This window comes from Neomonachus schauinslandi, chromosome 7 (assembly GCF_002201575.2).
Source record: "Neomonachus schauinslandi chromosome 7, ASM220157v2, whole genome shotgun sequence".
NCBI lineage: Eukaryota > Metazoa > Chordata > Mammalia > Carnivora > Phocidae > Neomonachus > Neomonachus schauinslandi.
In genome coordinates, this window is record NC_058409.1 from 150,605,183 (window position 1) to 150,633,117 (window position 27,935).

Consider the following 27,935-nt stretch of genomic DNA (forward strand, 5'->3'; position numbering starts at 1 on the left):
CTAGGGGGAACCCCCAACTTCTCTCCCCTCCCCACCATGTTCTGCACAAGGAAGGACACCAGCCCCCCAGCATCGCGTGTCCCCCCCAGCTGGGCACCCCCACTTCCCCTCCTCCGCAGCCACATCCCGGCGGGGCACACCCGGCGGGGCCTCCTCTGGGCTCCTGTCACGCGATGGGGCCGTCAGCCCCGCAGTGACAGCCACCTGGACCCCGGCCAGGGCCTCGCGTGCGAGCAGAGCCGCCAACGGGCCCCACCCCCAGGCCTGTGGCAAGACGGAAAGAAACCGAATGTGGAGCTGAGCCGGGGGTGGGGGCCAGCTTTCCCGGAAATCCATGTGAGCTGACAGTGCCTGCGCCTCACTTCCCAGGCCCCCCAGTTCAGGGGCCCTCAGGGAACTGAAACAGGCTAGCAAACCCCAGTGGGGTGTGGGGTCACAGCCAGCATCCCACCGTTCCCCTTCTCAGGGAGTGCCCAGGCGATGGACCACGGGGGCAGCCCCAGCGGGGGGTGGGGGGCAGGCAGCAGCCTGTAGGCTGTCCCCCCAGCCCCTCCCAGCTCCGCTCTGCCCTGGATCGGCGCTTCTCTCCTGGGTCCTGCTTTCTTTCTCCCCTCTGACCGCAGGTCTCACCTGTGGGTCTGAGCCGGGAGTGAAAGGGGGCTGGGGCTGAGGACGGGGGAACTGCCAGTGCCCTGGAAGCCTCCGCAGACAGACCCCAAGCCCATGCTGGGCGTGCCCTCGGGGGTCCCACCCTCTCTATGCCCAGCCCCCACCTGGTCCCTGTCACCCCCTCATCTGCACTTGATTGCCCATAGTAAAGGGTCAGGGAGAAGGGCTCTCAGGAAATGGGTGGGGGTACAGGGTGTCCTTCTGGGGAGCTGATGAAAGTGTGAGGAGGAGTCTGCCATGGGCCCCTCAAAGGCCTGGCTTGATCAGGAGAAATTCCAGGGATGAGAGGCACACCAGTGCCCAGGGTGTGGGAGCCCCCAGGAACCAGCTGGGGATCAAGAGGCCTGTCCACACCCAAGTGCCCCATGGCCCTCGTGAGCCGCTGGTGCTGTCCGGCCCACAGAAAGGGGGCCAGGCTGCAGGCCCTGGCTCCCACCGGGACCACGTCCCATTGGCCCCACCCTGTTGGCAGCCAGTCCTCCTGCCCTGCCTGGACTCTGAGGGGCAGGTGGGGGCCTCTACGAGCCCTGGGGATCGGCCTGAGGCCAGCATTCAGCACCCGGTCTGTCACACAGAGCTCAGGCCCACACGGCAGGAGGAGGAGGCAAGGGCCAGGCTGCCCACTCCCAGAAACGAATGGACTCCCTCAGGCTCACAGCTCAGCCTGAATCCTGGCGGAAGCCTGCACCACTCGGCCCTGCAAGTCCCTCCCCCACTCTGAGTCACCCAAGGGCCCCGGAGGGCCAGCCACACGGAGACTCCCACTGCGGTCCAAGCTGTCCACCAACTGGCTGCAGAGTTCACTGCGGCCAGCGCGTCTCACTTCAGTGATTTCTTACATCCCTAACAAGGTCCATTTGGGACAGAGAGAATTGGAGAAATGATGGAGACAGTGGCCATCCCTGTACACACAGAGGCGGGGGGTGTCGGGGTGCTTAAGAGGGAGAGTTCGCTTCCCTTTGAGGCTCGGACTGGGGCTGCCTGCACCCTGCCAGCCCCCAGCCAGCACCCCCACCTCCTTGTCAAGAGCCCTCCATTTCCCTCACACATGGGGCATTCAGAGCGAGGTGCCACCCTGGGCCAAGCCACGTGCCCTGGGGCCCAGCATCCCACCACAGTGGCTGCTTAGAGTCGTGTGGCTGGGTCTGGCCAGTGAGAGACGCAATACTCTTGGTGGAGGAGAAGCTGGAGGACTCCCCTATTTCTGCCTCTGGATGGTGCTGGGATGCTGAGAAGGTGGCAGCCACTTCGTTCCCAGCTTGGGGGAAGCCTACTCCTTGGCAGATAGGACAGGTGAGCCAGGATAAGTGGGTCCAGGATGTAGCATGCACTGAATGTGGGATGCATGAAGTTGTCTAGGGGTTGGGGCAGGACCCTTGTCACCCAGGGTGATTGAGAGAAAAGCCAGGGGCCCCACTGGAGGCTGGACTGAGACCCCAGTTCTGACCATCTGCAGGTCCTGGAGTGGACAGGCCCATGTCCACAGACCAGCTGAATGGAACACATGCCTGGTAAAACCTGGCACTATTTCAGGGTCGAGCCAAGAGTTGTGGGGCTCTGCACCATGTGCCAACCTTCATGCTCTGGGTGGCACCTACGGCATGCCTCATCTGGGTCATTTCTTCCTCCAGCCCTGGTCTAGCATTGTGCTGCCCCAGGCCTTCACAGGTCAGAGCCCACCTCCAGCCTTGCCTGTGCATACCTACAGAGGCAGATGGCGTGACCGCACCTCGGCTCTTCCCCGTGCTACGCCCAGAGGTCAGGGGCAGAGGGGAAGCAAGTGAGCTTGAAGCACCCAGGGGACCCCCAAGGAGCAGGCGTGCCCTCCTATTTCTGGCCACTTCTCATCAGAAGCTAACTTCCGCCCCAGAGCCCTTCGGAGGCATGCTTAGCAGAGAAGAGCAGACAGCTTAGAACAGGGGGTCCCGGGAGCCTGAGCTCCCCTATAAGACAGGTCCAACACCATCTGACATGCTGTGTGCGGGGCCTGGGAGTGAGCTGCACCTTCCTCTCGGCATGACACCTGGGGGCCGGGGCGCTCACCTGCAGACTGACAGGTGCAGGATGTGGGGGGCCTGCCATGAGGGAAGGTCAGCTGTCCCACCCACCACCAGGCCCCCTTCTGGGGGGCAAACATGAGGCTTCTCCCGGGCCCACGTGTGTTCAGGAGCAGACGGGTGCCCTGAGGAGCCCCAGCTCACCTCTCGCAACACCCAATCTCTCCAATCAGACTAAGGCCCTGGCAGAAAGAGTCAGGGGAGAGCACACGCTTCCCAGGAGTGGGGGTGGGGGTGGGGGGGCTTCGGTGGGTGTGGAGCTGCTGCTCACGGGAGGGCAGGCTCCCTACCCCAACAGGGTCTACAGACCCCTCTGCAGTTTCTACAGCAAATTAATGGACCATCACCTCACAGTTTTCAAACTGTGAGTTTTCAAACTTTTAAACCATCCCCCCTTTTACTTTTCAAGGACTAAAAGATTAACTCCTTGTTTTGCCTTTGGCAGATGAAAAGGGGCATCCATGCTGGAAGAAAGGGGTATACAGTGATCCTCAAGGGCCTCGAACTATTCACAGAGGAAAGTCTTGGCCACTCCGTTACCTTTTGAACAGACGGTCCTCTGCACCCGGATGCAGAGAACAGATTCATTCACTTCCTTCCCTAAGAGGCTTGCGGTTTGTGGTGCTCTGGTGTTGGAGGTCCACCCAGCTCCTGCACGGGGAAGGGTTAGAGGAAACGGGAATACCACCCTCAGGTTCTCTGTGTGGGAGGCTGCTGACAAGCACAGTCTCCTCTAGCCATCGAAAGGAGGTGAGGTCCCGACAGAGAAGTGGGGAGCACCCAGGTGGGTGGCAGGCTGAGAGGTAGGAGGACAAAGTGCAGACTGACGGGCACAGGGTGGTTCTGGAAAGGCCCGTGGAAGGACAGTGGGCTGTGTACAGAGTAGGTGAGTCCAGCACGTGTGGGGAAAGGCCCCTAATCAGGGCAAGTGTCTGGGGAGGGGCCAGGATGATGAGGGTCCTGGAGAACCCCCAGCCATCCCAGAAAACAGGCAGCACCAGCTGAGAGAGGGCCGGTCAGGATGCTCCTGGGAGTGGGGGCTCTCCCCATCCTGGGGCATCCACAGAGGCCCATCTGTCCTACACCCACAGAGCAAGGATGTGCTGGCCCTGTCCCCCGGAAGGCAGGCCCCTCACACCTGGGTGGGGGGCAGACAAGACTTTCTTATGGGTCCTGTGAAAAGATACAGTGGCCCAACCTGCATGTTCCCCCTGCAGCTCTGTGGGGACCTCGCCTGCCCCAAACGAAGGGCACGCATCCATGATCTACTCTGAGTCTGCAGACGGATGGAGGTTTTTGGAGGGAGGCTCATAGGGACACTTCATTTCACCAGGGCTGCGGGCATGACCAGAAGAGACCCCCAGTGGGGTAGCACGAGGCCGGGGGGACATGCCCCCGGCCTCCCCTTTCTGGGGAGTCCATTCGTCTAAGCCTGGATGTCTCCCCATACCAGTGAGGGGGTGCGCCCCAGCCACACCCCCACAGACCTCCCAAGCACTCCCCCCTCCTGTGAATGACAAAATTATTTCACGATTACACACAAGCAGGGCCCGTGGGGGCCAGTATTTACCTCTCTCATCCCTGCATCATGCCAACCAACCAGGTGGACCCAACAGGTGAGACAACAGGCCTAGAGGGGTGGATGCAGGAGGAGTGGAAACAAGGTATGTCCTGTGCGAGGGTGTGTATGTTCTGTGTTGGGGCCTGGACAATGTGAGTCTGAGGAAGGGAGGGAGAAGCGATTTACTTTACGTAGGTTGTTTCTGACACGTGGTGTGAGTGCATCTTAACAGCAGGAGAAGATGCTTATGCCCTGCGTGTGGGGGAGGAGAGCCAACAGCCTGGGCAAGGGTCCCAGCAGGTGTGGACTGGAGGGCTTGTGTCCTTCCCAGACCCTTGCATTAGGAGGAGGGGACTAAAGCTGCCATTCAAAGCCTCGAGTTCCCAACGTAAGAAAAAACATCAGGAGTATAAACAAACATGCTCGTTTCTCACAAGCACTGCATTCCGAAAATAAGAGAACAGTCCGAGATGTATCATCCGGTTGTTGATTTTCTATAAAAATTTTCCATACATTCCAAAATGCACCAGGCAAGCTTTAGAGATTTCACACTTTGATACTGCTCAAAAAGCACCATAAAAAATACATTTCCTCAGAGCCAGTGATGATGGAGAGGCTGTGGCCACCCCATCCACTTACTCTGGTCAAAAGAACACATTTCCAACCCCTTTCTGAAGCACTCTGCGTAACTTGGGCTACACGTTCTGCAGAGAAAATGCACTCTTTCCTTAAATCCCCAGAGCAGGATGCAACCAAAAATAGCTCTTTGAGAAGAAAAAGAAAAAGGAACATTATGCATTGCAGATCCATACTTTCTTCGTGGTGTGAAACATCTGGAACAAGCCAAATAGTTGGGCATTTTTGTTGAGTTTCAACACATCAGAAGAAAAGTACACCAGCGTCAAGCCAAGGGTTCAAGAAACATTTTGTGAAACACAACAAAACAAAACCCCAAAAGGGTACTGTTGCTTTTAAAAAGTCAAATACTTATTCAGTGAATAAGTGCATGCATGCGGATGTGAGACACAGTGTGTGCACGCCACCGTGCCGGACCCATGGCACTCACCGCCAGGAATCAGGGAGCTCTACGACCAGGCAGTTCCAGCCTCGGGGCGCATGCCCGGCGGCCTCTTTGCCAACAGTCCCAGGGCTGTACCTACAGGCCCAGTGTCCCAAGATTTGGAGGAGCAAAACTGCCAGAGAACATCTGATTCATGTATGAAAAATGAATTTATAATAAATTTATAAAGAAGCCTCCAGTTACATAACCTTGAATTTGCAAATAACCCGACTTGAGGTTGGCCTGTGAGTCACCCTCACACGTCACCATGAAGTGAGCGGTTCCTATCACCCACGCGTCATTCGCGGTCGATGCTATGGACAGAATGGAGGTGGAAGGCTTCAGTGCCCAAAGCTGTCTGCGGGCTCGGGGGCCTCTGCAGGACGCAGTCATTCACTCGCTCACGCCAGCATCCCTGCCCGTCCTGGGGCACACCTCCCAGGGGGGCTCTGCCAGCAGTTTGGGGGAGGCGTGATGGGAGCAGTGAGGCTGGGAGGCAGCCTAGGGATGACACCGAGTAAGGACCTGAAGAAGCTGAGGGACTAGGGGGTGCCTGGCTGCATGAAAATGAAGCCAGCAGGTGCGCGGGCTATCAGGGAAGCATCCCCCAAGTGAGACACGAGGAGGCCCCACCTCGTGCTCCATGGCACCCCGGAGGGTGTCCGCACGAGGTCCCAGGCCCACAGCCACCCCCTCGCCTCCTGCCCACTGACCAGCCAGCAACACTCAGACCCAGTCTGCCGGAAGTGCTGGCTGTTCTCTCTTTACCAAAGGACTGGGTGCCCAAAGAGGCCAAGTGCTTCTAAAGGGTACAAACACGACCTGCCCGAGAAACACATGCGTGTGCCACGGTCACCAGACACTCGCCCGCCCACCATCGCCCCCCGCTCCCCTAGGGACTCGCTCTTGCACCCGCTCCGGGGCTGCCATGATGCACACCTCAGAGCACCTTTTCAGGTTTTTTGTTTTCTTTCTCCCTCCGTCTGGTCATGTGTTTATGTTTTATTTTGAGACAATGTCCAACTTACAGAAAAGCTCTAAGAACAGCACAAAGTGCACAAATACACTTTGCCCAGAGACTCCACCAACTGTCCCACAAACACCCTTTCAGCCAGGGGTTGGGTCCCTGCGCCCAGTCTCCTTGGTCCTCTTCCACGTCCGTGACCTTGACCCTGAAGATCATTGCCAGTTACTTTGCAAACCACCCCTCAGTTTGGGTTTGTCTGGTGTTCCCTCATGGTTAGACCAAGGTCTATCCCTCCTCAACAGGAACATCACCCAAGAGAAAACGTGTTCTTCTCTGCCTCCTGGTGCATGGCACGTGACGTCAATGTACTCCACTATTGGTGGGGTCAGAGTTGGTCGTCTGGGACAGGGGGTTTCTCCATTCTAAGTGTTTCCCTTAAGCATGAATGCATACTTTGTTGGGAGATAGTTTTAAGACTACAATAATCCCACTTCTGACCCCACTTTCACGCACTGATTTTAGCATGAACATTTCTTGCCTGAGTTATTACTATAACGGTTAGTGACCACTGACTTTATAACTCATCTCTGTCTCCAGTCACCTATCCACAGCCCTTCCTCCCGTCTGTATCAGCAGTCTGCCCGAAGGAGAACTATCTCTTACCATTCATTCATTCATTCATTCATCCATAGCAATGTGGGTTTATGGAATACTATTTTATTCACTGCTTTATGATCTGTTACTCTCCTTTTTCATTTTAATGCTGAAATGGTCCAGGCTTCGCCAGTGGGAGCCCTTTTGGGATGGCTGTGTCCTGTGGCATGTCTCTCACCCTCTCTGAGCACTGCCTCACTTTCTGGCTCAAGATGCTCTAAGCTGACCTGTGCTCTCCCTGCTCCAACTCTGGAAGGAGGCCTGAGTTCCTTTTGATGGTGAACAGTGTCCAGAAGCCAAGATCAGAATGTGAGCTGTGCTCACAGCTACCTCGGACCTTGCCAGTGGGCAGAGCAAACACATATACACACATATTTATGTCTATAGCTATCTTTATATTTTGAAAACCAGGAGCTCACACCAGTACCTCCAATTCCAATTCAACACGACAGGATTCAGTATAGAGTAGAATGGTTTTTCCTTTAACATTTGGTAGAAATTGCTTTAAAACCATCTGGGCCTAGATTTTAACTACTAATTCAACTTTTTAAAAAAGATTTTATTTATTTATTTATTTATTTATTTATTTATTTATAAATAAAAGAGAGAGAGAGTGCACGCGCATGCAAGCAGGGGGAGGAGCAGAGGGGGAGGGAGAAAGTGGGGGAAAGAATCCCAAACAGACTCTGTGCTGAGCATGGAGCCCAAGAGGACGCTCCATCTTATGACCGCGAGATCATGACCTGAGCCGAAACCAAGAGTCGGACGCTTAACAGACTGAGTCACCCAGATGCCCCCTGATTCAACTGCTATATATTTTTTAAAGATTTTATTTATTTATTTGACAGAGAGAGACACAGCGAGAGAGGGAACACAAGCAGGGGGAGTGGGAGAGGGAGAAGCAGGCTTCCCGCCGAGCAGGGAGCCCGATGCGGGGCTCGATCCCAGGACCCTGGGATCATGACCTGAGCAGAAAGCAGCTGCTTTCTTATTTATTTATTTATTTAAAAGATCTTATTTATTTATCGACAGAGAGAGCCACAGTGAGAGAGGGAACACAAGCAGGGGGAGTGGGAGAGGGAGAAGCAGGCTTCCCTACTGAGCAGGGAGCCCAATGTGGGGCTTGATCCCAGGACTCTGGGATCATGACCTAAGCCTAAGGCAGATGCTTAACGACTGAGCCACCCAGGTGCCCCAGGATTCAACTTCTTTAATAGTCATATGACTATTTGGGGTTTTTATTTCTTCTTGAGTCAATTTTAATGAGCTAAATTTTCAGCAATGTGTACATTTATATTTTCAAATTTATTGGCATAAATTTGTCCATAATAGCCTCAAATTATCTTTTTTTAAAGATTTTATTCATTTATTTGAGAGAGAGAGAGAGAGAGAACATGAGTAGGGGGAGATGCAGAGGGACAAACAGACTCCCCACTGAGCAGGGAGCCCATTGTGGGGCTTGATCCCAGGACCCTGTGATCTTGACTTGAGCCAAAGTCAGACGCTTAACTGAGCCACACAGGCCCCCTTTAAATTATCTTTTAAATATCTGTAGCATCTATAAGCATGTTCCCTTTACATCCTTAATACTGTTTATTCTTTTTTCTGCATTCAGTCTCACCAGATCTTTATAAATTTTATCATTGTATAGGAACTCTATTGTATATTTCTTTTCCATTTCACCAGTATCTTCTCCTTTATTATTTTCTTTCTTTGACTCTCTTTTTATTTTACTTTTCTTCACCAGAACTACTAAACCAAATACTTAGTTTATTAATTTTCCACTTTTCTTTTATATATAAACTCATAAGGTTATTTATAACTGAGGATTACTTTAGCTGCATCCTACACATTTTGATTATAAATATTTTCTTCCTTACATAATGTTTTCTTCTTCAATCTATGAGTTATTTACAAGTGTGTTTATTTCCAAATATAAAGGTTTTCAAGTCATCTATTATTGATTTCCAGCTCAACTGCACTGAGGTCTTAACATGAATTTGTCATAATTTTGTCTTCTGAAACTTATTGAGACTTGCTTTATTGACCAATATGTTTTCAGCATATTTACAAATTTCATGTGGGTTTGAAAAGATGTGAACTCTATAGTTTCAGAGTATAGTGTTTTATGTGTGTCCTTTAGATTAACCTTTTTGCATTGTTGAAATCTCCTAGAATCTTTACTGATTTGTATTTATTTGATCTATTAAATACTGAGAGAATTACTTAAAATCTTTCAGGATGATGAATTCATATATTTTTCTGAATAGTTCTGTCAATTTTTGTTTTATAATTTTAAGGTTATGTTACTAGAAGCACAAATTTTAGTGCTTGAAAAAATTTTTTCAATTTAAAATTTTCATTGATTTAAATTTTAAAAATCATTATATAGTGACTCCCTTTGATCTTAAGGTTTTTTAACCAGAAATCAAATTTTTTACATTAAAATGGCTTCATCAGATTTCTTTCAGTTAGCACTTTTCCAACATATCTTTTCCCAGACTTTTCCTTTCACCTTTTCCATGCCGTTTGTAAGTTGATACAGTAATCCACTCTAATAATCCTTATCTTTTAGCTGGCATATTTAGTCTATTCACATTTACTGTAATTTGTGACATACTTGGGATTTTGTGTTTTCTATTCCATGCTTCCATATCTCTGTTTTCTCCTTTCTTGTCTTTTTTTCTTTGATTGATTACATTTTTTCATTCTATTTTTTTCTCTCCACTAGTTTGAAAGGAAATCCCATTTCTCTCATCCTGATGACTATCCTGGACATTGTATGATGAATTAGCTCATCAACTTTCCCAGGAAATTTACACATGAACCACTGAAGTCTATGCCTCAAGTCTCCCTCTCTACTTTTATATGCTTTTATGGTTAGGAATTTATTCTCTTTCTGGTTTTGTTCTTACAATACAACATTATACTATTTTATACAGTCAGTGTTTGCTTCAATCTGCCCACATAGTCACCACCCTCCTATTCTTCCTTCTATCTCCACTCCAAGTCTCCACCTGGAATTCCCTTCTTTCTGCATGAAGTCCTTTAAAATTTCCTTTTATAAAACTCTCTTTGGGTTCTCAGCCTCACGTAGTTTTTAGTCTCTGAGTATTCCTTAATTTCCTACTGTCTCACTGATATATCATAACAGGTTTCAGATATTTTATCTTTGCATTTTTGGCTGTTAGCAGCAGAATGACTGATTGGTTATTGGTCCATTGTATTTTTGGAAACAGAAGAAACCATATACTTGGTAGCAGAATTCCCCATTAGACTCTAAATGCCAAGGGGATGGAGACCATGGTGGCTCTTCTGTTTTCTTCCTTATAACAGGTTGTTAATATGGAACTCTTTCTGTCTGCAAGAGTTGAGGTCCCAAAACAACAGGGTTCCAACTATACCCAAGTCTCAAAGTGAGATTCCAGGTGACCTAGGCAGAATTGCAAGGGAGGTGTCAGAGACGAGAGATGCTCAAGGCTGGGAGAAGGGTCTCCTTGGAGGGGCTGTGTTGTGAGCCCGATGCCCCCACCTGTACCAGGAAATCAGTGAGGGCTGGTATCTCTCTACACTCAAGAAATCCAAAAGACAAAGGCAGTGCCTGAAGCTTCCGGTAGGCACCCAGCCTGCACCAACATGGTAAGTGCTACCTGCCAACCTGGTGGGTCCAAGGTACATGTTTCCTGGCAAGCAGGTAGGGCCACAATGCCCCCAAACTGGCCTGGGATGTGTCAAATCCTCCAAATCCTCCTAGAGACATGAGCAGAAGCCTCAACAAAGGAGGCTAGAGGCACCATCTGACACCTGAGGCTAAGAAAGGAGGTGTCAGGGACCAGTTTTGGAGAGGATGGAGTACCAGTGTTACCAACTGCAGTAGAAGACCCCTGGGTCCCCCACTGAGCCCTGCCTCCTAGCTTATGGCAATGCTGCTCACCTAGGACCTCACTGAACCCTTGCCTCTCCTCCCTGCTGCTGCTCTGAACCCGAAGGGCAGGAAACCACAGCTACCACTGGGACAGGACCAAGAGGAGAAGCATCCCTTGAGCCCCAGCCCTCCTGCCTGCGGCAGCCCCAGGTGAAGGTGAGGAGAAGGCTCACACTTGAAAGACAGGTCATACTAATACCAAGCTCAGCCTGCTTAGGGAGCCAATGTGAAGAGGGGGTGTTGGGGGGAGAGACACTAAATTCTCTGGAAGGGACCAGAAACATTGGGGCTGTCCTGGTTCTTCCAGGGGTAGTGGGGGAGCCAGCCACAAAGGAAGTTTGCTGGGGCAGGGAGAAAAAAAAATCAAAGCTGTTCTGTGTTGACCCTGAGTTCTGGCTCCTTCTCAGTCCTGAGCTGACGCAGAAACCAGGAGGGAGGGAGTGAATCAGTGCATGCACGGACCAATCAATGCCTGCTCCTCTTCCTGGAAGTAATTTAGATATGGCAAGAGAAATAAAATGGCACATAAAATAATCAAGGATGATCTGACAACTACTGAGGGACCTTCCTGGGAGCTGGGGTCAGAAGCTGGTGGCCACAGATGTTAGGACAGCACAAGTGCTCCATCCCGAATGACTCAAAACTACTGCGTCTTTGCTGGAAATGCCACAGGGAGCCATCTTCCAGAAAGTGTTAGTGATGGAGAGGAAGGGGTAAGGGAAGGTGGTTCCAGGAGCAGATGAGGACGTAAGAGGCCGCAGTGATCCACAACCACATCCCTGGGGGATGAAGCCACTGGATGCTCCACATGAGAGGAGAGGAGGCAGGTCCCAACCCTCCTGCCCCCAGAGGGCCCTTCTCAGTCAGCTTGAGCCGCCATAATGCGACACCTTGCCCAGGTGTTTAAACAACAGACAGGTATTCCTCACAGGTCTGGAGCCTGAGGTCCAAGGTCAGGGCAACAGCAGATTCGGTTTCTGGTGAAAGCTCCTTTCCTGGCTTACAGACAGGGAGAGCCCTCTGGTGACTCTTCTCAGACGGGCACTAATCCTGTGGGGTCGGGTCCACCGCAGGGCCAGATTAAACCCTAATACTCCTAGAGACATCTCCAAACACAGCCACATGGGGGTAAGGGCCTGTGAGTGCATTTGTGGGGGTGCAAACATCCAGTCCGTGACAGGGCTCTTCAAGAGAAGGGTAACTCTCGTGACAGCTAAAAACAGGTACAATGCAGCTAAGCAACCACAAATGCCCCAGTCGTGGGTCACAAGCCCATCAAGAAGCACTGCCCTCCTGACATGCTTCCCAGCCATTGGAGGCTCTGGGGACACACCCTCCCACCAGGAGAGCAGGGACCCAGATCCACCCCTGCAGGGCTCCACAGTGTGTGTGCGGAATCGGACCCCACAGGCTGAGCACAGAGAACACAGAGGGATGGGCGGCCCGGACACAATCCACGGGCAGCCCTGTTCCAGGGTGAGAAATCTCCACGTTCCCACAGAGCCCAAACTGCTTTTCCACTTCCCGTTCCCCCTGGGTTTTGTTCATTGACACTGTTCCCCTCTCTGACACTTCTCTCCACAGCATCAGGAGCCCCGACTGATGCTCCCGTCTGCAGGACTCACAGGGTGGACGCAGCGGGCGGACCTGGGGCTCTTCGTCACCTGTAAGCAGTGTTTCTCCACCACAGGTGCTTATCCCTCTGGCCAGTGAGTCTCCCAGAGGAGCCCACTCTGCAGAGCTTCTGCCTGGGGAAAGGGGCCCTGACTGACCACTGGGCTTAAGTGAGGGGGTGCTGGGGCTTTTTGGACCCCCACATCCTGGGGGAACCAGCTTTGCTCCGGCCCCACCTCAAGGGCCCTTTATGCTTCTCCTCTTGCCCCACCTTCTCCCCTTTTGTCAGCCCTCAATTTCCTATTTTGCGAACAGTGAAATTCACAGTCGTGGAAAATCCCACTCTTGTGTTGGAGCAGAGCGGTCGCTAACAGAAGCACTGGGCATTTCCTATGTAAAATCCAGGTAAACAAAATTTCAAAAACCCTGCGGCTTTCAAAAATCCACAAAAGCCAACACTGAAGTAAACATTACAGGCAAATTTTGAGGCCTTATTACCCTTTGAGGCTGAAATTTTCTAGGTCACATCCTTCCCAAAGGTAACATTTTATGGAAGCTTTAATGAAATTAGCTCATCTATTTCTGAGTCAGGAAGCGCAGATTAAGATCCAATTTTCGTAGCCTGACTTTTTTCTAACTGCACAGTGGAAACGAATCCAGGAAAGTTTTGAGAATTTCCTCTAAAATGTACAGCTTGAGGGGGATCACAAACTTCAGAATCTCTGGTAGAAAAGGCATTGTGGAGAAATCAAGTTTGTTGGACCCTCACCGTGACAGTCGCCATGTAGCTGTGAGCTTTGACTGACGGGCCAGCCACAGGACCTCGAGTTGCCTCTAAAGGCTGACATGAAGGGCGTCCGCTCGCACCAGCGGGAGGCGTGGGGTAGCACCTGGTTAAGAAGAGCTAGGCATTCAGGTCGATATTAGGACAGTGGCCTGAACTCTTGGAAACAGTAGATCGGAGCCTTTCTGAGACCACCAAACCCGGCCTGGCCGGGTACAGCTCGATCCCTCTGGAGAAGAAGTGACCCCGTCCCCTCCCAACCGCCCAGCCAGGAGGTCAGCTGGGCAAGGGTGTGTCCGTAGGAGGAGGTGAACCACCAACCCCACCCAGGGCAGCCCCAAACCTAGCCCAAGCTGTCCAAACGGGCTCAGTGGAAGCTGGGCATCCAGAACAGAAGTGCTTCACGAAGCCAAGTCTGGGGACCACGCCTTCGACGAGTCCTGGCACCCACTCCACGGTTCTCCACCACACTGCACGACTTTCTCAACTTCATCACATCACAAACCTCCTGAGAAAGCACCCCTGTGCTACACAGCTCCTAAAAATGTTCTAAGTCATCCCAGTAAACCGACCTCAACACCACTGGGGCTCAGAGTGACCACCAAATAGCCCCAGTCATGGGGATGGGGCCCCCCTGAGGGGACACAAGGAGGGGTCCATGAGAGGTCTGTGCAGTGCCCCCATCCCGGTGCAGAAACCTGGGCACAGCCCCTAGTCTCCTTGAAGCCCCCAAAGACCCAGTCATCAGCACTGAGCCCACAGTTAGCCGGGAACGATACAGCCTCAGCCCCACTCGCAGGTCCCACTGGCCGGGTGACTACTGATTTTTAATTTAAAAAAGTAATTCAAAACCCCTGAGATGTTACTCTCAGCTTCTGCTCAGAACACAAGCTGGGAAGAACACTGTCCCACCTTTCAACAAAGTGTGGTACCATCTTCTGATCTGTGGGTTTTCTTGGCCCATCAGACACCCAAGGTTGAGGGCAACCAAGAACACAAATCTAAGATACCGGAGCTTTAAGAGAGAGTCATGAGCCAGACGTGTGGACACTGGGAAAGAGAATGCAGACAACACTCAGACGCGGTGATGAATGTGACCGGCGAGAGGACACAGAAGCCTGTAGTTATGGAGGTTGGGGGACAGGAATCTGCACTACATACAGCTGCCCACAGAGGAAAGAGAGCCGTGAGAGGGTCCTGGTGGAGGCCAGGGGAGGGCACCAAGCCCTGTCCCCGGAGGGCCTGGGGATCCCCAGTGCTGCTGGGGAAGGAGCACAGAATCCCTCTGTCCCTGGGGAAGGGGCCCCGACCTAGGAGGCTCCACCTGAGACACAGGACCTGGGCAGCGAGGAGCCAAACCCTTAGAGAGCCTGGGGTAGGGGACTGCCTCAGCACAGCCCACAGACAGCACCTGCCCCTCACCTCCTCTGGGAAGCCCACCAGCCCACAAGACCCTCCTGGCGACCTCCACTGAGGGCCACCCCACCCCATGGCACCCACCATTCTCTGCCACCCTCCAGACTACTTTTTTGCCGCCAGCCATGGACGTCTGGGTGATGGACACCTGGATGGCACCCTTTTAACCCAAAGAAAAAGTGGGTGGCTTAGTGAGGAGGACTGACCTGGGCTGAGTCCTGAGTGAACTCCAGGCTCGGGCTGCAAAATCCCACAGGCCCGGTCGGGGACGGAAGACGCAGGTAGCATGGGGAGGCATGGGGGCACGGGGGAATAGGGATGCCCTAGAGGGGTCCTGGGCATGGCCGATGCCTTGGCTACCAGCCCCCAGGACCAAGCCTGGCTCAACAGACCTGATGGCCATATAGCCTAGTGTGCTCGGCCTCCCACTGAGGGCAGGCGACCTTTACATCATGGCTTGGGACGAGCCTGGACTACCCACAGGGGTCCATGCCCCAGAGCAGAGTGAGGACATACATGGGTGGGCTCCTAGGGTTCTGGGATATGGGATGGAGGTTGAAAGGAAACCCCATGTAGAGCCTTCACACACAGAGCAGGCTCTCCGAGGCCAGCAGTGGTCAAAGGATGTAGGATTCCCACTCCGTAAGAGAAATGGAGGCCAAAGTGGGGGGTTCTTTGGAGGGGCCAGTCGGTGAGGTGCCCAGCTAGAGTATCCACTGGGCAGAGTTGTCCACAGGCCCCTCATCTTCCCTCACAATGGGCACTCTGGAGGAAGTCGGGGTTGGGGGATGGCTGAGTCCTCGGGAAAACCACCCTCCCTCTCCTGCGGGGCTGGAGAAGGCCAGCAACACGCACTGGCTGAGTCACACCTCAGGCACATTTGGATTTACAAGGAGCCCAGGCCTGGCCAGTCATCTCAGTGCAAACTGCTCCCACCAGTGTGGGAGGTGGGACAGACCTGGGTTCACATCGCCCCAGGGCCTCAGCCCTGGCCCACTGTCCTCACTGCAGCCCCAGCATTCTGTTCAGCAACGTGAAGAAGATGTGCAGAATTTGACCCCCAAAGCCTTCAGGCAGAGCATGGACTCTGCTGTTGGCCGCAGCCCCCACCACTCCCTAGTGGCCATACCTGCCCCTTTACACATTCATTTTACTCACTCCCAAAGACATGTAGTAAGTCATGATTTTCTAAGAAGTTCAGACTAAATTCAAGATGATGGCAACAGTCACAGGCTCTGAAATAGGGTGGTGACAGTCACATTTCTTTCCCCCCAGGAGCTGAGCCAGGCCACAGAGAGAATAAGCCTGGCCCAGAGCATCAGATGTAGGGCAGCACCCACCCACAGCTACTGCGAGGGTTCGACATGCCAGGGACTCCTCGTGCAGAGGGTGCCTGGCCTGGGTCACAGCATCGCCAGGACAGGCAAAGCAACAACACGGAAGGTAGGTCGCTCAGCAGTTAGGCTAGCTAATGGGGGAACATGGCCTCCTGAGCTCAGCCCCATCCTGCTCCCCCACGAAGCAGACCTGCCTGGTCCTCTGAAGCCCTGAGGCTGTGCGCAAGCCAACCTGCCCCTCCCACAGAGCCTCTCTGGTTCACCAGCATTCAGGGACTGCTCCTCTAAATGACCCCCAAAGACAGGGGGTGCAAACCAGCCCCCCAGCAAAGTAGGGTGAGACCCAGGTGAGACCGCAGTGGGCACCGGCGACACCCAGCTGGGCGCACCTGGGCACAGGGGAGGGTCCTACCTTGGAAGAAGCTCTTCACCCTGAGGTAGCTGACGCTGAGACGCAGGACAGAGAGCTTGTCTAGCTTGGACACGATGTCGGGAGGAAGCGGCAGCAGGCTGGCCAGGTGGTCCAGCTCGGCATTGAGGCGGTCCCGGTGCCTCTTGGAAGGGTTTGACTTCTCGGCCCCCGTGGCGGGCCTCCTGCAGGGAAGCAGCCACAGTCAGACTCGGGGCTCCCCACCAGTGTCTGTAACCCCATGGGCTGCAAACCCATCCCCAGAAGTGACCTTATGGTGCGATCAGCTTCTAAATGAAAAAGGTGTTGAGAAGGACAAAAGTCTCTTGATCCTGGGATGCAGGGTGGCTCAGTGGGTTAATCTTCTGCCTTCGGCTCAGGTCATGATCCCAGGGTCCTGGGATCGAGTCCCGCATTGGGCTCCCTGCTCCGCAGGAGGCCTGCTTCTCCCTCTGTCTGCCGCTCCCCCTGCTTTGTGCTTGCTCTCTCTCTAATAAATAAATAAAATCTTAAAAAAGAAAAAAGTCGGGCGCCTGGGTGGCTCAGTTGGTTAAGCGACTGCCTTCGGCTCAGGTCATGATCCTGGAGTCCCGGGATCGAGTCCCGCGTCAGGCTCCCTGCTTGGCAGGGGGTCTGCTTCTCCCTCTGCCCTCTTCCCTCTTGTGCTCTCTGTCTCTCATTCTCTCTCTCTCAAATAAATAAATAAAATCTTTAAAAAAAAAAAAGAAAAAGAAAAAAGTCTCCTGATCCTGGGCACACAAGGAAGCGGGGACCCCATTACCAGGAAGGGCACTCAGAGACAGACAGCAGGCCTCTTGGGAACACGGCTGTGAGCAAGCTGTGTGGCTCCAGCACATTTCTTGACCTCTCTGTGCTAACTTCCCCCCCTCAGCCTGTTTCAGGCTTTTTTTAAACAGACGACCTTTTCGGGACCTGCGGTGTAGGTGTGACTGGCCTCTCTGCGCTCAGTTTCTCCCCTACACGGCGGGGCTGAAAGGGGCCAAGGAAAGTAATAATGGAGGACCCGTGGGTGCTTGGGCACCGTCGTGCCCGCCCCTCGGAGGCCCTGAGGTCATGGGCTGTGCCACTGAGGGAGCTGGAGCCCTGGGTCCCATCTCCCCTTGCTCCACAACAGACCAGCTCTCCCCCACAAGGGGGATCCCCCGGCCCAGGGCTTCCCTGTCCACCATCCCTGCACAGAACAGAGCTGACCCCAGACCCCAGCTGCTTCCCAGTGACCTCCCTCATCTGGCTCTCTGAGCCCCCAGGATGACCGTCCCCTTCCTCTGACCTTATGTCCCCCTCACAGAAGCAGCTCCCTACAGGCCCTTCCTAAAGGTCACCCACATAAAAACATCTGAAGCTAAAATGAGTCGGAGGAGGAGGCCGTTGGCAAGCTTGGCAATGGTGTGGCCTGGCTCCCAGGGCCAACCCTCCCTGGGGTCACGGTGCCTGGCAGGCGGGAGGGCTCCTGCTGTTTTTAGGGGCTGGGGTCTCTTCCATCCAGAAGCTCCTGTCACTTACAAGGCTGGTGAGTCGAACAGTCTGTGAGAAGGAGGTGCACAGCACAAATCTTTTTTGCAGAGTCTGAGGGCCCAGGCCACAGAAAACACACGAAAGCCTGCTGCTCCAGTCCCTGAGGCCACATCTTTGTCTCTCTTTGTTTTGGGGATGCTTTTTTTTTTGAGGTATAATTCACATAACACTATTTCAAAATGTACATTCACAGGGCTGTGTAACCACATCTCTATCAAGTTCCCAACCATCTCATCACCCCAAATAAAACCCTATACCCATTTATCAGTCTCTCCCTGTTTTCCCCTCCACCAGCCCCTGGCAACCACAAGCGGCCTTACGTCTCCATGGATTAGCTGTTCTAGACATTTCATGCACCTGGTATCCCACAATGTGAGACTTTTTGCGTCTGGCTTCTTCCACGTAACATCATGTTTTCAGGATCCACCTGTGGTGTAGCCCTGGTCAGGACAAGGTTCCTTTTCCCAGGTGTGTGGACAGACCACACTGTGCCCCGCTGTTCCCCAGAGGACAGGCATCTGGGCATTGTACAGAATGCTGCAGCAAACACTCAAGCTAAGACTTTGTGCGAACCTCATTTCCAGTTCTCTCGGGGACATGCCCAGGAGTGGGCAGCTGGGCCAGTGTGTTCACCCTATTCCACTCTCAGAGGAGCTGCCAGACTGTGCGCCCGCCAACGCCCCCACTGGCAAGACGGAGGGTTCCATGGTCCACATACTCGACGACACATTATTTTCCTTTTCCCATAGAACAGCCGTTTGCACAGGAGGGAAGTGGCACCTCACTGTGGTTTGATCTGTATTTCCTTAATGACCAAAAATGTTGAGCATCTTTTCACAAGTGTCTTCTTTGGAGAAATGTCTACCCAAGTCGTTGCCCATTTTTTCATGGGGTTATTATTTGTCATTTTAATGTTGAGTTACAGGAGTCCTTTATATTGTAGATACAAGTCCCTTACCAGGTATGCTATTTACAAATATTTTGCCCATGTCTTTGATTGTCTTTTCACTTTCTACTGGTTTTCTTCCTTAACAAGGCACTTGCCCCCAAACCACTCCTGTTACTAGCCAAAATGTAAACTGGCAGAAGGCCTGGGGACAAACTGAGTGACTCCAGTGGGGCTGGCGCATGCTAGCAGGAGGAGAGTCCCCCCCGCCCCGGCCCGTCCGTGAGACACCCAAGGTCTCCCCAGAGACAGGGCACTACCCAGGGCAGGTGTGGGGGTCAGAGAAGGGGAGACAGTGGGAGACAGGCAGATGGCCCCAGCTGAAGTCTCACCTCTGTGTAGGGTTGGGGGGAGCTGCCACCTGCCTCCCCTGACAGCCTGTGCCTGAGAATGAGCTGAGCGGTGACTGTTCCCCACCCCTACCTCAACTCCCATGGAGCGCCTAGGGGAGGGACACTAGCCTGCTGGAGAGATGGATGTTGGAAGAGCCCCTTCAAAATGTCTCACAGCACCCAGCTGCCCCCTGATGTATCTCTACCACCCCTCTCCCCAGCCCCATGGGACAGAGCGGGAACCATCCTACCCCATGCCCTCATGCAGGGGAAGCACCCCACCAAGCTGGCCTCACGTGGGGTGGAGGAAGCTCCAAGTCCCTGGGCAGAGACTCAGCAGGAGGGGATGGGGGACGAGAGACCAGGGCCATTAGCAGTGCAGGAAGGCTGGCTCAGATGGAAGCAAAATACAGAATACCTGGAGAAAACCAGGCAAATGCTCCCCCAAACTGACCTACAGGACAGAGTCAATGTAATCGCAATTAAAATGCCAGCAGGACTTTTTACAGAAACTGACACGCTGATTCTAAAATGTACATGGAAATACAAAGGACCAAGAATAGGCAATTAAAGAAGAACAAAATTAGAGGATGTATCCTTTTGATTTTAAGCTTTCTGTAAATCTACAACATTCAAGATGGTTTGGTATTACAGGAAAAATAGAAGTCTACAACAAAGGAACAGAGTAGGCAATCTAGAAACAAACCCACATTTTTGGCCAACTCACTTGACAAAGATATTATGGCAGTTCAACAGGGAAAGAAAGTCAACTGGACACCATGAAAACAAGTGAACACCAGCTCTCACCTCACACAAGCCCCCAAAATTAACTCAAAATGGATCACAGACCTAATCTACAGTCTACTCTAAAACTTCAGAGGAAAATACAAGAGAAAATCTTTGGGACCCTGGGATAGTCCCAGGACGCTTAGAAGACACACCCACACTCAAAATCATAAAAAAAAAATTGATAAATTGATCTTCATCAATATTTTTAAATGTCTTTTGAAAATCACCATTAAGAAAATGAAAAGGGGGCCCCTGGATAGCTCACTCAGTGGAATGTGCAAGTTTTGATCTCAAAGCTGTGAGCTGGAGCCCCACATTGGGCGTAGAGATTACTTAATTACTTAAAAAAAAAAAAAGACAACAAAATGAAAAGGGAAGCCACAGATTGGGGGACAGTGTCCATAAGAGCTTATATCCAGAATACATAAAGAAGTTTTATAATTCAATAAGAAGACAAACAACCCAATATGAAGAAAGGCAAATTATTTAAACAGACTCTTCACCAGAGAAGATGTGTGGACGGTAAATAAGTACATGAACAGATGCCCAGCACTACTCAGGAAGGGCGGACGAGAGCCTCGGGGAGGCTGCCCCACAGCCTGTCGGAGAGCTGGCCAGGAGGCGCCGTTCGGGAAGGAGGCAGAGGAGCTGAGGCCCATGCGCGGCTGCTGGGAACACAGATGGCACAAAGGCTTGGAGATCAGCTTGGTGGTTCCCTGAAAGTAACTCGCATGTGCTGTAGAAGTCGAAAACCCCACTCCACACAAAGCCTTGTAAGTAAACGTTCATGGCAGCTTTACTTGTAACGGCCCAAACCTGGAAGCACCTGATGCCTGTCCACAGGTGACTGAACAAAGCGGTGCATCCGAACGCTGCAGCTCCGCTCGCTGTAACCAGGAGCACACTCGATGCACACAAGCAGCAGGTGAATCTCAAGATCATGCCCAACAGAATGGTGTATGATTCCATTTATAGAAAATTCCAGAAACACAAGGCAGGCTACCGGACAGAGCACATCAGGGCTGCCTGGACAGAGGTGAAGGCAGGAATGGCACACAGGGCACTCTGGCTAGGATTCGAGTGTTGGTGATCTTGATTTCGGTGATGTTCCATGTGCTTACACGTGTCAAACCTGACCTGTGCATCTACACACGCACAGTTCCATCTCCTTCAGTTACAGCCCAGTGAGGAGAAAAGTGCAAGCAAAAAACACCTCCAGGAGCTATGGTGCCAGCCCTGGAGAGCAATCAGACCCCCACGGGGTTTGGCCTCCAATTTCCCTAGAACACGTCCCTAGAGAGGTGTTCTGCTCACAAGCACACGGCCGGCCGCTCCCCTGGGGCAGATGGACACACAGACATGCCTGGTGGCCGCTTCCCTGCACCTGGCACGCAGAGCCAGGTGAAGTGGGTGTGCTGGCGCATGTATTGGCAAACATCCAGCGACTGTTCAAGTTACCCCAGGGTCTCTCATCGCCGACCCCCACCCAGTCCCCAAGCTTAAATGCCCAACACCCTCTCAAACCAGTGAGGAAGAAACCGATTGTCAACAGTGTTAGGAACAAGCAGTGGTCATGGGAAAAGAAGAGACAGATTCAGGCCCTAACCACAAACCAGGAAAAATTCCAAGTGCTTGAAAGTTTAAAATATGTATTAGGGACCCATAAAAGTTTACAGAAAATACTGGAAATTCCCTCATAAGCTTATAGCAGGGAGATCTTCTGAACTGTGATGTAAGATTAATTAGCTACCAGGGAAACGGTTAATAAATCCAACCTCATAAAAATTAATTTTTCCGCATAGCAAAGAACATGATAAGTAAAATCAAAACCGGAGGAAAGTGTTTGACACAGATTCAAGAACTAGTGTGTCTAGTATAGAACTAGCTCCTAAGACTCAAGAAGCACAAAACACAAACAATCTGATAGAGAAATGAGCAAAAGTGATCAACATAGTTTGGAGAAAAGGAAATCCAGATGGTGTTCTAACCTGACTTACGGGAAGAACACAAATTAAAATGCCCAAAGTCTGAAATGCAGCGTGTGCACAGGGCAGGAAGGAGGCCTGTTCCAGCAGAGACGAGCATGCTCAGAATGCTGGGGAGCTGGTGGCGCCCTTCACGGTCCCCAGGGCCCACACCCTCGGACAGAGCAGCCCCGCGGCCAGGAAAGCTGCCCGGGCGGGGCCTGACTCACCCTCTTGCAAGGCAATGACCAGCTGCTGTTCCGTGGGTGCTGGCAGGAGGCATGAGTCTCCCATTACTCACCCCACGGCAGGCAGCGTGCCCCTCCGCGTGTCTGCGTCATTTACCACGTCCCCGAGTCCCGTGGGAGCGACCCAGACGGGCCCCAGGCAGGTGCTGCTGTGTAGGGTCTGCGGCTGGGGAAGCCCAGCTCGGAGAGTCCACCACTTGCATAGTGAGCAGTAAACAAGCTGCCCGAAGGGAGAGTCCACCTCTTTCCCCAAGTTTGCTCACTCCAAACACAACCCTGAGAGGCAGCCCAGGGAAGGGTGGCGCCAACACGAACATGCCGGGATGTGTGGCGCCCACGGCGGACTGCTGTCCAATGGTGAGCATGCATGCAAAATGACTCAGGAGGTTCTGGGCGCCACAGGGCGGGCACAGGTGTGCACCCAGATGGAAGGACATCTGTGCAGACGCCGTCACTCTGAACGGATGTGTGTCCACACCTGCTGCTTTATGCAGGAGCCTCTCAGGACAGGCTTACTGGAAACTATTCAAGTGGATGCCAGTGACTGGGCAGGAGGGACCTGCTGGGGGTCTGAGTTTTGAATCAGATGAACATGAGACTTCTTTAAAACGTCAATAAATAAAATGAATTACTTTGTAATAAATGCCTCAAAAACTCATTATCTCAGACCCTGTTATTGGAACAAAAACATAATAAAAGCAGGAAAGTTAGCTCCCTTGCCCCAGATGGCCCAGCACACAGAACATGGTGCACACAGATGTGTCCTGAGGATCTTCTTTCCTCACTCAACATGACAGTGTGTTCACCAGCACAAATCCTGTCTGGCACACACAAGCAGGACTGTGTTCCACCAGAGTGGTCCGCCTGACCCTGGACCCAGTCATGGAAACCCCCAGCATTCCACCTCGTCAGGGACGCGCTCAGCGTTCTCCTGCCCCACTCTTCGCCCACACAGCTGGGGAGGCCCACGGCGGCCACGCAACTGACTCAGGTGACAAACTCACTTTCCAAAGTCCAGCCTCTCAAGCCTCTGCTGTCTATCCTCAGGTGGTGGTGGTGGCCACATTCCTGCAGACCCATCAGACTCCTGTAGCCACCAGGGGCCAGGAGGGCAGCCGGGGTCACAGAAACACAGACCCACCTACAGACAGCACTGCTGGTGTGCATCCCACACACAGAGCCTTGTATTCGTGTGCTCACACTTACTCAGAGCTGTATTACACACACACACACACACACACACACACACCTAGAAGCCCAGGCGACAGTGGGACATGCTGTAGGACCCCCACTGGAGGAGACAGAGACAGCCCCGGGGCACAGCGGGGTAGCTCCAAACCCCCATAATTCCCGCCACCACCGCAGACTTCACACCTGAGTGATCTGAATGCCCCTGGGCCAGTAGAGAGACTGTGTCCAGGGCGTGAGGGCCACCGGTTCCCCTCCCTACTCTGTAAACCTCCTGGAGGCCCCCAGGCAGGGGGAACAAGCCGCGCGCTGTGTCCATCACGTGTGGCAAAGCTCGCAAATGGGCTGTGGTGTGTCCTCGTGAAGACAGGCTTTCACCAGGGCAGAGAGGGGCTCTGGTGCTCACTAAAAATCATGGTGACGTTTCAGGCCCCCGTGTTGACTTCTGGCCCAAAGGTGTCACTCGGCTCTGACCACGCCTTCTAATCAAAGTTAGGAAAGCAGCCCAAAGCTATTAACAAAAGCTGCAGTGGGCTTCCAGCTCTGCAGCTCACCTGCAGCCCCAGACCCTGGTTCTGCTGCTATGGCTGCAAGTCCCCCTACCCATCAGGAAGACACAGCAAAGCCTCTCCCTCACCCACTTTGTTCTGAAAATTCACTCCTTTTGATGAAATACAAGTACCTCCCCTTCAACATGAACAATCAGCAAAAACAGAAGACGTGATACTTTACTGTTTCTGAACAGGCTTTCTTCTTTTCCTTCCAGCATACGTGCACTCCCCTGGTGGGATCATCATCTCTGGCCCTACAAGAGAAAGGGAGCATAAAGTTGGTTATGTTGAAGGGCCCCCAGTGTCCACACGACTCCCCAGACCACCAAAGGCAGCAGTGTCAGCTAAGGTCTGCTGTGCTAATCAAGGAGTCCACAGTGACCCCACACTGGGGTCCCACTCCTCCATCACAAACTGATGACCCACCGAGCCTGCCAGTGTGAACCACTCACACCCTGTTTCACTCAGCAGGAAGATGCCAAAGGGCCCAGTGAGGACACACAGCCCTGGCCGTGACATCTCCCCTTTGACCATCAGCGTCATAGTCCCCAAGCCTGACCTGAGGACCCGAGTCACTACACTCGTATAGAGAACAGCCCTGTGCTCTTGCAGTTGGTTCAGAAAGCTTACGGTAGATAAATATCCTGAGCCTGTCCTCAGAAAATAGAAGCCATTCCATGGCATCCATGAGCAGGACACACAGCTAAGGTACCAAAGAGCAGTTTGCTGTGTCAGGGTTCTCATGGGGCTGTTCCTCTGGCAGGGGCTGCATGTGTCCTCTCTTGGTGGTGTTTGTGGTGGGTCTTCTTCCTCTTCCCAACCCTCTCCTTTATGGCCCTGTGCTTCTGAGCCAACAGGCTTCCTCTTTTGTATGTAAAATCTCCCACTCAATTCCGCAGCACTGGACTTCTACTTTAGCCACTAACTCACAGCTGCACCAAGCCCAGCTGAACATACCCACCAGCCTCCCCCAGCAGTGCCGGACATGGCGCCTGTATCCAAGAGGAGGTCCCCAAGGAGTAGCCGAGGATCTGTGCCCTGAGGCTGGTCGGCTCACCCATCACCACTTTTGGATGCACCAAAATCTTGATTTTTCCATGCAGTGAGCCCTCACAAACATCCTGTTTGTGTATATGAGTCCTGTTGGGGTATATGAGTCCTGTTTGGGTATATGAGCCCTCACAAACATCCTGCAGACCCGTGTGCTGTGACCACTCATTGCCAGGCACTGGGCTAACAGACTTGGAGCAGAGCTTAGGAGCCCTTACCTAGTCTGAAGAAGAGGTGTGTGTGTGAAGTGAAATATGTCACGAACATGCTTTAAATATAAGAAACACACTTTGAATATAAAGACATAAGTAAGTAAAGCAAGTGGACACGAAAATATATGCCATGCAAATAGTAATCAAAAGAAGCTGGGCTAGTTATGTGGGTGTCAGACAAAGTAGACTTAAGAAAAAGGAATATAACCAGGGACAACAACATTCCTTTCTTGGTAATCAATAGAACAAGTAAACCAAACATCAGGAAGGATTTAGAATATCCAAACAATAACAGACTTGAACTGATTGACATTTATAGAACACTCCACTCAACAACAGCAGAATACAATCCTTTGCAGATGGAACATTCATCAAGATAGACCAAATTCTGGGACTTTAGAACAATCATCAACAAATTTAAAAGAATAGAAATCATACAAAGTATGTTTTGTGACAATGATGGGATTAAACTAGAAAGATATATGGAAAATGTCCAGATATTTGGAAAGCAACCCACTTCTAAATAACGACGGGTAGAAGAAAAAGTCTCAAAGAAATTTAAAGTACTTTGAACTGAATGAAAATGAAAACACAACATATCAGATTTTGTGGGACACAGCTGACCAATACTGTGATGGAAACTGATATTATTAAGCATTTATATTAGAAAAAAATAAAAGATCTCAAATAATCTAAGCTTCCACTTTAAATAACTAGAAAAAGAGAAAATAAATCCAAATCAAGCAGAAAAGTGGAAATAATAAAGAAGAAAAATCAATGAAACTTAGAAAAACAGAGAAAAATCAATGAACCAAAAATTGGTTCTATGAGAAGATCAACAAAAATGATAAACCTCTAGCCAGACTGATCAAGAAATAGAGAAGACACAAATGACTAATATCAGGAATGAAAGAGGGGTCATCACTACAGATCCCACAGATATTAGAAAGAAAATAAGAGTATACAACTATGAACTCACCTGTTTTTCCCCACTCAAAATCCATATATTGAAGCCCTAATCTTCCATTGGAGGTGGGGCCTTGAAGGAAGTGATTAAGGTTAAATGAGGTCAGAAAAGCAGAGCCCTGATCTGTTAGAACAGTTGCCCTTATAAGAAGAGGAAGAGACACCAGGGCTCTGTCTTCACCATGTGTACAGAGGCATTGCAAACCAAGAAGAGAGCTCTCACTGGAAACCAAATCAGTAGTGTTGGGGAAGGTCATCGAGAAGACATGACCACCAGTTGACCTGTGAGCTGGACCCAAGGACTAGGAAGCTCTTCACCGCCCCCCTCCCCACTCTCCTTGGTTGTGGGCTCCACTCATCTTTCCTGCTCCCAGCGGCTGCTCCAAGGACATAGCCTTGGGATGTGCGCAATATACATGACTGAGCCTAGTTGAGGCCTCTTTATAGACTTTTAAGAGATGGCCAGTGGGTACTGGATCCACTCATCTTTCCGCCACCTAAGACAAGCCTTTGTATGTAATTTCTCTTGGCTTATTCAAACTGTCACCTACCAACCTGGAGTGGCCGCCTCTTTCTTGGTCTCTCCCTGCCCTCCACAAACAGGGGCCAGTTTCAGATCACACCTGGGAAGCTCCTGAGGAACTTGCAAAACCAACAAGCAGGCACCTGGATCTTGGACTTCCAGCCTCCAAAACTATGAGAAATAAATGTCTGTTGTTTAAGCCCCCAGTATGGGCTTTTGTTGTGGTAGCCCAAGCAGACGGAGACAAACACTATCCCCACAAATCCAATAGTTTAGATGAAATGGACAAATTCCTTGAAAGACACAAACTACCAAATTCACTCAGGAAAACAACTGTTTGGTCCTATTTGTTTTTCAACAATAAAAAACAAAACAAAACAAAAAAACACCTAGGCCCAGATGGTTTCACTGGTAAATTCTACCAATTAAAAAAAATAATAATAATACCGATTCTCTGAAACCTCTGGCAGAAAACTGAAAATAAAATTGAAAATTGACAACTCATTTATAAGTTCAGCATCACCCTGATACAAAAACCAGACATTTCAAGAAAACTACAGACTGATATCCCCCATGAACATAGACACAAACATCCTCAATCAGACATTAACAAGTAGGATCCAGCAATACAAATAAGGCAAAACATCACCGCAAGTGAGGTTTATCCAGGAATTCAAGGCTGCTTCAACATCCAAAAATTGGTCATTGCAATTCACTACATTAATAAACTAACGAAAAAAATACAATGACCATCTCCTACATGCAAAAAAGTATTTGACAAAAAAAGTATTTGAAGGGAGCTTAATTACCCTGATAAAGGGCATCTACAGAAATGCCTACACTAGCGTCACACCTAACAGTGAAGACCGAGCTCCTCCCCTGGATCACAGACCCTGCATCCCCCTTCCCACTCAGCACCACATGTCAGGGCAATAAGATGAAGAAAAGCAATGCCATAATGTTGGGGAAGGAAGAGACAGAACTCTGCTCACAGACAACATGATTGTACATAGAGAAAATCCAGGAAAGTTTACTAAGACAAATCTCTTATAATAATTGAGTTCAGCAAGGTCAAAGGGTAAAAGGACAATATACAAAAGTCCAGTGTTTCTGTAGACTAGCCATGAACAATCAGAACACAGATTTTTTAAAAGCAGAACCATTTACAATAGCACCA

General features: G+C 51.3%; 1 protein-coding gene across 2 annotated transcripts in view; it reads right to left on the bottom strand.

The window, feature by feature from the left end:
* Nucleotides 1-27,935, bottom strand: part of AHRR (aryl-hydrocarbon receptor repressor) — an 80,347-nt gene that overhangs the window by 46,776 nt on the left and 5,636 nt on the right. Inside the window, exons 2-4 of one of the 2 annotated variants that reach the window (XM_044917021.1) lie at nucleotides 24,189-24,261; nucleotides 16,457-16,638; nucleotides 4,953-4,966 (exon numbers count right to left, since the gene is read on the bottom strand). In XM_044917021.1, the coding sequence (XP_044772956.1) occupies nucleotides 4,953-4,966; nucleotides 16,457-16,638; nucleotides 24,189-24,253 (261 nt within the window). In that variant the 5' untranslated portion in view covers nucleotides 24,254-24,261. The remainder of the gene's footprint in view (nucleotides 1-4,952; nucleotides 4,967-16,456; nucleotides 16,639-24,188; nucleotides 24,262-27,935) is intronic. The other variant, XM_021687117.1, reaches the window with a different exon arrangement.